We start from the raw sequence: 11329 nt of genomic DNA, 5'->3' as shown, positions 1-11329 counted from the left end.
ATCATCAATTGAAATTTGTGACACGTGGCATTTGTAACTCAAAACAAAAATTTTCGTTGAAATGGAATTTCTATTGGGAATGATGAAAGAGAGAAGAAAGAGAAAAATAAATAAAAGAAAGAAAAACAATTTCATCTTATGATATTTTCTTGAGAATAAAATGAGAAATTAGAAAGGAAAGAGGAAAACCCAAAATTAAAAGAATTGAAAGGCTAAAAAAAATTGTATTTTAGGGAAGTAATTTGAATATTTTTTTAATCATTTAAAAAGAAGATAGATCTCTGCAATTCCTCTTTTTTAATTTCAATCATTAAGGTGAAAATTTTTGTGAGAAAGAGGAAAAATTAAATAAAGAAGAAAGAGAAAAAGAAATAAAAGAAAGGAAAACAAGGTAAATGAAAAGTCAAAATAATGCAAGGGCAATTTTGTCCTAAAGAGAATTAAGTAAGCAAAATTAAAGATTAGGGGGTAAACTAAGAAATGGGGTATTTTTTAAGGGGATAAAATGTAATTAACCCAAACATAAATATTATTATGTAAAAAGTCACAATCCAAACAAAGCCTTAATCTTCAACGTTTCACCATTGAATGACTACACCTTACCCTAGTCCACTCTAAGAGTTTGGTCATTGGATCGATTCCAGTAATTTATTCTTCAGCCTTTGACTAGTGAATAAATAGGCCTTGGTCAGTATGGCTCTCTAGAGAAATTAATCAAGTAATATGAGACTTTTAATTCGATTCTTTGATTATTCCCTTTTTTTTGTCATTCCGTAAACTTAAAATTTCTATTTTGACTAAAAAAGAATAAAATGCTTCAATTTTTAAGGAGGGTACATAATATAATATATAAGTATAGAACCTTGTTGAATTTAACTCTTAAATAACTTCTATATTTTTTTAATTGTGTCAGAAAATAAGAAAGAAAAATCTTTATGCCCAAGAGTTTGTATAGATTGGTAACTTCGCATGCAACCGAGTAACTGCAATGGTACATTTCCGTTAAATTGAAGTGCGATACAACTAATAGCAAATTATTGGGGAATATCTCCCAATGGAGTAGCATTCTTATTTCTTTAATCAAAGGCAACGAAAAATAAAGAAAAGTTATGGAAGGATTGGGACAAAAGAGCTGCCTGTATTCGCTTAAGTGGGTCTCATTTGTTCCATCTTGTAGGTCAATAAAAGCATGAATGTAACATAGGAAAAAAGCACTTGGGATCCTCGGTGACATGTTTTCTATGTTAATTCAATGTCACCAATAATGTTGTGCCAAGTGTCTTGTTATTATTTACACTTTAATTTTTTAATAATTCAACTTGGCTTGGTTTAACACAAGTATAAATAATAACAAGACACTTGGTGCAATTCTATTGGTGGCATTGAGTTGGCATAGAAAACATGTCACCGAGGATCCCAAGTGGGAAAAAAGAAATGGATTAGTAATCGGCAAACCAAAACGAATAATTTATCAATATAGGTTTGATAGTGAGTAGTGACCATCAAATACCAAAATATATTTGATTTGAGAAACTTCAAAACTCATTTGTAAACTCAAAACTTGAGAATCGAACACGGTGTTAAAACTTAACAGAACGCTTTCGTTGACTCGAACTAGAGATGATAACGGAACGAGTGCCTGCCCTCCTACAAAAGTATTTAGCACAAACATGTTACGCGTTTTATGAGTATTCCCAAATATTATCTATACAATCCAATTGAGTTTCTTAATTTTTTTGGTGTTTTATTTCAAAACTTTTCTTGTTTCATTTTTCATTTTCGTATTTTATTTTATTCTTTGAATATAGTTTTGATCTATTGAATAGAAGTTTCTAAAAAAAATTAAATTATCACCCACAGAGAAAACGGGGCAAGGGATGGAAGGAACAGAGGTGGGAGACAGGGGAAGGGGAGTTTTTTGGCAACCGGGTGGAGGGACGGGGAAGGAATCCCCGGCTTCCAACCCGTCTCATTGCCATCCCTAACCTAAACTTCATTTTTTCATGCACTCCTTTACGTTAAGTATTTTGTTTTATTGGTACGACTATATTGCTTTATTTTATTGCGCCAGAATCGATATATACATAGAATGATAGGACTCACTGCAGACCGCATGGATGGAGAGTGGATAGAAAACATAAAATAGCCAGGTGAAAAACTGCAGATTGTTCAATTTTGTTTTAGTTCAGTGAATCATCTGACAAGGAAACTATTTCTAAAATACGAGTCTTCATTCACAACTGACCTGACGTATCATCATGTACAAGTTTGACATGGCAATAATATTTTATTTTATATATATATATTTTTTACAAAGATTGCAGAGCCTCCGCATCAATTTCTATTTTTGAAGGAACAATAACGTGTTCCTATATCTATCTAGTAGTAATAAAAAGAATGTATAAAACAGTTCTAATTAAAATGGCTAATACCCTGTGGACTTGTGAAAGTAATTCGGAACCTCGAAAAGATCCTTTGGAGTTTGAACCATTTTCTTGACCAATCGAGGCTGTGAAATGTTCAGCCAGAATTCGGCGAATCCCTTTGCATCATCTGTTATTAATGCATCATGATGAGCTTGAGTGGCCAGATGCCTATGGATTATCCGATCAAGTTCGCGCAAGTATGGTCGCAATTATATGCACAATCAATTTCCTTGCTGACCCTTCTTCCAAAGTACCAGTCTCCCACTGCCTCCGCTATGGTCTGGAAGAAACTGTCCAGTTAGAATTTTGGAATGTATGTTTCAGGCGTCTGCTGATAGACTCACGCAGAGACAGAGAGGGAGGACTAAACCTGTGGTATGACTTGGTTGACCTGGACTGGAAAACGAGGTTATAGGGCAAAAGCTAATGTTAACTCAGGACCGACAACTCACGGAAAAAAGAAACTAAGAGCTCCTATTGATAAAGGGACCTCCTATGATCCTCGCGTTAAGTGGTCGAATGGTAAGTTAGCAACTGCCCAATACCTACTAGATGGCTTCAGGAAAAATTTAAGAGTCTAATTAAAAAAAAAAAAAAAAAAAAGGAGCCAAAGTAGCGGAGAAAGCAGATAGCATACCTTATTGTTTACTCTTGGAGAATCAGCAGCAAACCATGTTTCTTGCGACTCGCTTTGACAATGAGCAAAGCAAGAATTTATGAACATCCCTCCTCTTCTGGAATGCCGGTAGAAGAAACTCAATGCCAAAAGCATATCTTTTCTGAATCCTAAGAGATGGTCAAGCAGTCTGGTCAATATAAAGGATGACACAAAAGGCTGAAGAAGCCGTACTAATTGTAATTATTGATCAATGGAATCTAAACTGCTATTGAACAGCAAATTAATTTGTCCAGACTTAATGTGAGCTAAGATGCATCGGACAACAGAAGCCAAAAGCGATTACTTTCTGAAAGAATTTGCAGATGAAACAGAACCTTGCAAAATTCTTATTTGGGCTGCATTGCATGCTGCTGGGTTCAGCTTGCAGTGGTACCAATGTCCCTTGGGATCAGCAGAAGGTGGCACCAATATGTGATGAAACTGGAACAACCAACAATCTTACAGTTACCACCATGACTAAAAAATGTACAGGCAATGATCTCACTCCTGTTGTTCTACAATGAAAGCACAGACGAATGCATAAGATGATCTTACTTGGTATACATCATAGGCTGAATTTAGGACAAAAAATGGTGTTCTGATGTATTTTAATGCATACTGTGGGAAGAAGCACTGCAAAAGAGATATTATGTGCTTAGCTAAGTGCTTCAAAGTTATCCTTTTTCCAAAACCAAAAAGCAGTTTGGAGATCACACCTGTGCTGGATAGTAACGAAAGCCTGTGCAACTTTTGTCCAAATTCTGTTCTACACCCTGAAAAGAAAGCATATTAACATCATTATAATAGAAGTCCGCGTAAAACACAAACCACGCAACATATAGGAGCACTGTATATGATGTACTTCGCTGCTTTCCCACTAAGAAATCAAATGAATGTTTTAGTAAAAACATGGTGCTGCACTACAGCACAATGAGTAAGAAAGCTACACGCTAGTTCCTCAGACTCGAGAAACTTACATGTAAAGAGATCAAGCTTTCGTAGAAAGACCTCATAGAGTGGTTCAAACTGATGTCTCTCCTGCAAGAAAAGGCAGCGTCTGTAATAGGTTGACAAGGATGGGGGAGACTAAAATACCCCTAAATTAAAAGAGAAGAGTTTACTCGTCCAAGAAAAATCCAGCATCACTTAAGCATTTAACGCTGGTGTTCTTTGGCAGATAATTTGTTAAGTTATCACAATGCAGAAACGACGCCAAACCTCCAGCAGAGCAACCAGATAACAGTGCCTGGACAAAATTTCGGCAGTAGAAGCCAAAAAAAAAAAAAATTACAAATAAACCGTATTTAAGATAAAATCCCAGTTCACAAAATCTAATACCATAATGCGTCTGGAGAACACCGAATCTCCAGACGATTGTTTAAATCCTCATGTCTATCCATCGTGACCATTGTAAAAAAATGGTGGGTCCAAAATACCAGTAGTCAATCTCATGTCAAAGAATTGCTTTATTCAGTTCTCAATAAAGCAGACGATATGACCTGATAAATGAACAAGGTGACTAATTACCTTTCTTGCCTGGCCCAATCCTTTTGGGAGAAGATCCTGAATAATCGCCCGCCAAATTCTTTGCCCTCTAAAATAAAGCAATGATGTCTGTTGTTCATTTCAAGTAAAAAATTGACTTTAAACGAAGGACGAGATAATTACACAATTTGTTGGTCTCAAGACACCCTCTCAAGCAACAACCTCCTAATCAATTGTAGACGCACTAAAGCCATAAAAAAATCCATTAGAATATTGGCCGGAAATAGAATGATAATACATCGCCACAATGTAGTGCCCTATGTTTTCTGTGCAAGTTACTTATAACCTTAAAAATTGACGGAAACATGGCGCATGAATTCCGATAAAATTACAGAATTAGGCATTAAAATGATGGGGGTATCGCAAATACGGTTCCTTACTTCTCTAAAAGGGTAGTCCGAGGATGTATGTATGGTTCGCATACTGTTATTTCTCTAAAACAGTGCTAGTATAACTTATACGAACCTGGCAACCATCCGAAAAGGGCAACAATGAGGGTGTTTGGCGAGCAAATTATTCACACGAATAATTTAACTGCTTGTGTTATAAATATATTTTTAACTACTTTTTTAACATCCAAAAAATATTATGATATTTTTTAAAAAAATTATCCCAAATAATCTCGTATCCAAAAACACACTCAATGCTTGTTAAATAGAATAAAACTCACCGGCATTGGGGGCACTTGGGATCCTCGGTGACATGTTTTCTGTGCCAATCCAATGCCACCTATAGTATTGCGCCAAGTGTCCTGTTATTATTTACATTTTAATTTTCTAATAATTCAACTTGGTTTGGTTTAACACAAGTGTAAATAATAACAGGACACTTGGCGCAATATTATAGGTGGCATTGAATTGGCACAGAAAACATGTCACCGAGGATCCCAATTGCATTGGGGGAGCCATGCAAGAAATACAACAAAATCAGTAAAGTTCATCGTGAAAAGGCTGACAACTGAGATGGCTTTTAAATTGCGGTCCACGGAATTAAATAACACATGGTCCTTGAGCAATGCCAAAACTAATCTACATTAGTTCAACAAGCTTCCGAGAAAAAAAAAAAACGAAAGTAAAGAAACGATCTAACCAGAGATGGCCAGAATTATGGTAGTTTACCAGCTACAAAAAGCTATAAAACACAACAAAATTGGTGGTACACAAGTGGCTCACCCCGTTGTCAAACTTAGCATCTCCGGCAAACGAGGCTCCATCACAGTATCTGAGCTTAACTCGGTTCCAATTGTAAAAGTCTACAAGGTATCATCAGTTCATGAAGATTAAGTCAACCAGTCAATGATGACTTTAAATTCATTCATTCAGAGTAACAAAAAGTAAGGAATTAAATAATTTTTTTTTTGGGAATAATTTAATTAGAATGTGTTTAGCCTGCAAAATTAAGCAGTTGAAATAGTTATAGATAATCTGATTAGAATGAGCTTAGTTTGCAGATTTAGCCGATTGGAATGGTTACAGGCCCCTCCCACTCTTTCATTTGGGGAACGAAGAATGTGCCTAGTTTGCAGATTCATTTCAAGCATTCAGCTGAACCATATAATCCATAATGTCCTGATCTTTTCATTGGTGGAGTAATTCCACTGAAGGATTGGGAACAAGGGTCAAACTCTCGGGACCTGAGGGTCCATGATTATTACCAATAAGGGCCCGGCACTCAATCTCGGGCTGCGGTTGCAGAGGAAGGAGGGAGAAAAGCAGATCAACTCTGTAGTTTGCACCTCCGTTGAGAATCTCACTCACAACAACCGACAAACAAAGGAAAGGGGTAGGGGCCTAAGGGCACTAGCAGTCAAAGCTGGAAATGGGATTAAAAATCAGCCCAGCAGCAGCTGTCAAACCACTACAACTGGTCACGTGATAGAGATAAGAGACAAGAATGAATAATGGGATTTGTCATGCAAATTGCACTACGGACATCTGCAGTCACCATTGTCCTGCTAGGGTAAACGAATGGTTCCTAATTTCCTTGTAAATTTAGAAATTCCAATCGGCAAACTGATAATGGAATGGCGGTGAGTGGATGAGTTCAGGCGCATACCAGGGTTTAAAGAGGCGTTGTTGCTTAGAATGCCGGAGAAGACCTCCAACTTGTTCATGAAACGTGTTGAACCTCGATGAGTTTTGGCTCTCTCCAAACATGATGGTATATCATTGCACCATCCACCGCCCTGCGCTCGATTTAGACCAGAAATTTTGAAACTTGTCAGAATTCTATGGCTTGGAATTTTTTTTTTTTGCTGTTTAGTGTCACACTTCCTCTTACATAGCAATGGCATGTATTTCCCATTCAATAACCACTAATGGCCGATTACACTATAATCAAATTTTTTAATCTTTTTTTTTTATTTCATAAAGGTTAAAGCACAAAAAGTGATGCAGTGTTACTTTAAAAAAAAATCATGTAATCTTGCAAGTATCCAAACAAACTTACGTACGTGACATGAAAAAGCCACAAGAAGCCCAATATGAGCCGTAAGAAGTACAAGCACGGTTCTCCGCTACTTGCGGCAAGACTCATTTATTTAATAAACGAATTACTTAGACTAAATCCCCAAGCCATTCTAAGAGAAACAAGAAGAGACAAAGAAAAAATTTTTGAGAAGAAAAGACAACAAAGGATGGTGGGTTGACAATAATGCCAGTTTACCGGAATTGTCACATCCGGCCGTCCTTACTGAATTACTCTTTTCGTCCCACTTTGATAGTCCTGTTTTTCTTTTTCGTCTGTTTCAAATTGTAGTTCAGTTTCCAATTGAAAAATATAGTTGTATTTTAATTTTTCTAAAATACCGCTTATGCAATGTAAGTTATTGTTACTATAAACCTGCCCCATTTAATGAGAGTTGATTTTTTTTTTAACATTAATTCAAGTTCCCATAAAGTTGTACTCTAATTAATGTGAGGGTATTTTAGAAAAATAGCTACCTAAATTGATTGTTCCAACAAAATTAACTATTTTTTCTTAACCTGTGTGAAAAAAAAAATCAGAACTATCAAAATAGAACGGAGGGAGTATAAAAATCACGCTAATGCACCAAAATGATTTGACTTGAATATTTGCTAAATTCTTATTGGCCCAAATCCTCGAACATGCATTGTGCTACTGAATTGAATTGAGGTGGAATCAAGTATTGCTAGGTTGAAGAATAAACAGAGGTTGGCGGTATATTCGTTCTACGTTAGAAAAGAAAAGAACAAAGAAACGGTACAATATAGTACTGGAAAGGGAATGCAAAAGTATAAAGGAAAGGATAGCCAAAAACAGCACCAAAATACTTTTTCGCGGATGCAGAATCTTTTTCAGCCTTTCATCCGCCGCAAAAGTCAAGAGAGAGAACCACTTACCTCGAACTGCAGAAGCCAATTGCGTGCACCTGCTCCGAATCCTCTGTCCAGATGATAAGCCGGCAAGCTTCCGTCCAAACAATCTACGAATAGGTAAAGTGCCCGCCAAAATTAAAATATACTATTACTATACATAAATAAATAAAATGGCTTTATAAAAAAGGGCGTACAGGCTCCAAGAACCGAAGCGTTTCTAACAAGAGTCATGTTCACCAAAGTCCGGTTGTCTCCGTTTTGCGAGTATACCCACCATGGCGCGCACGATAGGGCGATAAAGCAGCCGATTACGAGCTGAGTCGGCATATTTTGGTTCATTATCTCCTTCGTTCTTCCCTGTGCTTTTAACCGGAGTCACGATGAAATACAATACTATTATATACTATAGACACGAATGTATTCGTTCATGCGCTAACGCAGAGACAGAGTTGGTCAATCAATTAATACTATATGAATAACGGATCAGATTGACGACCAGTCCGGCCCCCAGACTCCGTTTTATATCCCCGGCGGAAGACTGGAGAGACCAGAGAGTAGGAGAAAACGAGAAACGTACCGATGTTACCCCGAATTAATTGATAACTTAAGTGCAAAGTGGCGGACGTTTCATTGAACAAATTCTCATCCAAGTTGGGAAGGGGGAAAAAAAACTTGAAAGATGAATTATTGCGAAATTTAATATTGGAATACTGAATAAGCTAAAACGGATGGAGGCAAAACTAGAATTCTGGGAAAAAGAAAAAACAATCGAGTCAGAAATGGGAGGGAGACGCGAAACCTGAGCCTGAGAAGAAAGCCAAAAGTGACGTGATATACATAAATAGTAGTACTACAAGAAGAAAGCCATAAATGGAAGGGAGGAGAGCTGTGCCCTTGTGAACGGAGGGAAGGAGGCTGAAGAAGGAAAGTGAAGAGGATAATCGAACAGGACGGGGAGCTAATGGAGTAGTACCCCTTTTATGGAGTCAAGAGGAGGTTTATCATTGGTGGAATGAAAATAGGTATGAAATATGTAGTTTAATAAATGGATGGTACCCCTGCTAGTAATTCTACATGAGCGTGGTTCCCAAGCGCGGGAATGTTGGATAACGATTAAGGATGAACACAGCCAGCGATTGCAAAGCCCAGGGGCCAATTGGCTTTCTCTACTCAATCGTGGGAACCCTACGAAGACAGACGTCTTAGATAATTAATTGGTGGACCATAGTCCATGGCTGCTGCGGCTGACGGTCTAAGTACTCAGATCATTGATGCAAATGCAAGTCATTTGAACTACACAATCCAACCACCGGTCATTTGATCCAGTGGTCATCACCCTCTTTGGTGATGCTGGAGGTCAGGAATTTTACCTCTGCCTCTCTCAAAATTTATCACAATTTATGGTTGATCTTAGTTGACCATCTCCCCTTACCCCTTCCCCCTAAATTAGGTTATATGACATCTACCGCGACAAAAAAAAAAAAAAAAGAACTACACAATCCAAAATTATGCTGTACAGACCTAATGCTAGCCGCACGATTGTATTTAGTAAATAATAGTGTACTTTTTGTTTATGTAATAGTGAGTTTTTTTTTATACGCTGTCGTCAATATATAATTTTTCTACAATAAAAGATTTAGATCGTACCACATAATATAAATTTAAACATAAATTTCTGCATCATTTGAGGTTATAATTTTTAAACATAAAATTCTCATTGATCAGCCCGATGGACGTCGTGAGCTACTTACTAGTTCTGGCTAGGGGTGCTGTCGAGCTCGAGTAGTGCAAAATAACTAAGCTTGAGCTCGAGCTCAAGCTCGTCAAGCTTTTAAAATTCGAGCTCAAACTCGACCTCAATTTATGGAACTCGAGCTCGAGTTTAATTAAATGTAATTAATTCAAATCAAGTTCAATCGAGCTTATTCGAGCTCAATCAAGCCTAATCAAGCTCAAGTAATAAAAATTAATATTTTATATATAATTTTAAATAAAAGATATTATTGACATTTCACAATAATAAAAATTAAAATATATATTATAAAAGCTCGATAGAGCTCGTCGAGCTCTCGAGTATTATATTTCCAAGATCGAACTCAACTTGATAATTCTAACGAGCAGCTTGAGTTCGAGATCGAGCTTGGTCAACCGAGCTCGAGTTCAAACTGCTGACCAAGTAGCTCGCGAGCTCGAGTCGAGCTACTTGATTCAGCTCCAGCCCTAGTTCTGGCATTACATGAGAGTAGGTTGCATCATTCATCCAAACAAGCTTTACTCTTTTTCTTTTTCTTTTTTCTTTTTTTTTTATCGACAACGATAGATGTTCTATAACCTAATATAGCCTAATTTAGGGGGAAGGGGTAAGAGAAGATGGTCAACTAAGACCACCCATATATTGGTACTCAATCATTCGCGAAGCGAGCAAGGGCGAGGCGTTTTCGTGAGCTGCCTTTTTTTTTTTTTTTTTTTGAGGTCCTGCTTTTAGTTAAAGAGTTTGTTACGCCAAATTTGTTTCTTGCGATGCAAGGAAAAGAACCAAAAGTCTTTCTTCATTGGTGGAAGATAAATGATGTTGCGACGGTTATGTGATTCTTTGCAAAAACTGGCAAGACTAAAAAAATTTGAATTCCGGCATTAACATCAATCATCTTATATAATTAATGCATAGGCCATTCCTTCCCCGTGAAACGCTTGCTAAATGACAAAATCATAAAGCCCTGAAAAGACCAAAACATGCACTACCACCTCAATTTGAACAGACAAATTATATTAATATCAAATCATAAAACCTGATAAGACCAAAACGTACAATAAATGTGCCTTTCTAAATGAAGTTTTTCCTTACCCAAAGAAAAAACAACAAATTTCAAATGAATAAATTAACATGCCAACACCTTGCGTGTGCATAACGTGCCGCGTCAAGTAATAATTAAGGAGGTAGAGATTGAATCTATGGCTTAAATGAAAAAATAAAGATACACCAACCTTTGTGCAGGCCATCAGGGGAAAAAAATTTTTGAATAAAATTTCAGTTTTTTTTTCATCATCTTTTTTTTTTTTTTTTTTGGTTTTACCTCCCAATCCTCCTCACACCCTTCTCACCCTAACTGCCGGACAAAATTTCAGTTGCTTTTCATCAGAGAAATGAACTGAAGGGGAAAAAAAAAAATCCTATAAGGCATGAGCAAAATGTTATTTCATACCATGGAAAAAACACAAGAAAGGCAGATTGAGATATCGAAAGCGAACAAAGTGTCAACTTATCGGGCTCGTTCAAGTTTGCTGTAAATTTTGTAAAAGTTGATTATGAAAGATAAATCAGCTGAAGTTATTATTAGGCAGATTCCGTGTTTTAGATTTTT

General features: G+C 36.8%; 1 protein-coding gene across 9 annotated transcripts; it reads right to left on the bottom strand.

Moving 5' to 3' along the window:
• Window positions 1-2274: 2274 nt before the first annotated feature.
• On the bottom strand, window positions 2275-8998 carry LOC113725018 (pectin acetylesterase 9-like). 9 transcript variants are annotated; one of them, XR_011834919.1, is made up of 13 exons: window positions 8162-8989; window positions 7992-8074; window positions 6685-6814; window positions 5802-5881; window positions 4612-4698; window positions 4206-4330; window positions 4062-4122; window positions 3801-3857; window positions 3640-3717; window positions 3420-3525; window positions 3064-3212; window positions 2797-2982; window positions 2275-2706 (listed from the first exon to the last, which is right to left on the bottom strand). XR_011834919.1 is itself a non-coding variant. In XM_027247976.2 (13 exons), the coding sequence occupies exons 2-13, from the start codon at window positions 8304-8306 to the stop codon at window positions 2700-2702; spliced, it is 1224 nt and encodes a 407-aa protein (XP_027103777.1). In that variant the 5' UTR covers window positions 8307-8324; window positions 8545-8990; the 3' UTR covers window positions 2275-2699. The 9 variants fall into 9 exon arrangements, 8 of the variants coding, with proteins under 8 accessions (XP_027103777.1, XP_071929501.1, XP_027103780.1 ...); XM_027247976.2 differs by having other exon boundaries at window positions 2275-2822; window positions 8162-8324; window positions 8545-8990; XM_072073400.1 differs by having other exon boundaries at window positions 2797-2822.
• Window positions 8999-11329: the final 2331 nt, after the last annotated feature.

The sequence above is a fragment of the Coffea arabica genome, chromosome 2c (assembly GCF_036785885.1).
Source record: "Coffea arabica cultivar ET-39 chromosome 2c, Coffea Arabica ET-39 HiFi, whole genome shotgun sequence".
NCBI lineage: Eukaryota > Viridiplantae > Streptophyta > Magnoliopsida > Gentianales > Rubiaceae > Coffea > Coffea arabica.
The sequence above is the reverse complement of the archived record's forward strand: the minus strand, read 5'-3'. Positions and strand labels throughout refer to the sequence as shown.

Excerpts from the sequence above, each read along its gene's own strand:
- LOC113725018 (XM_027247976.2), bottom strand. The coding sequence starts at position 8,306 with ATGAACCAAAATATGCCGACTCAGCTCGTAATCGGCTGCTTTATCGCC. Across the intron at positions 3,718-3,800 it reads TTCGTTACTATCCAGCACAG|TGCTTCTTCCCACAGTATGC; the intron begins GTGTGATCTCCA and ends TCTCTTTTGCAG. Across the intron at positions 2,823-3,063 it reads CTCCAAGAGTAAACAATAAG|TCCAGGTCAACCAAGTCATA; the intron begins GTATGCTATCTG and ends CTCGTTTTCCAG.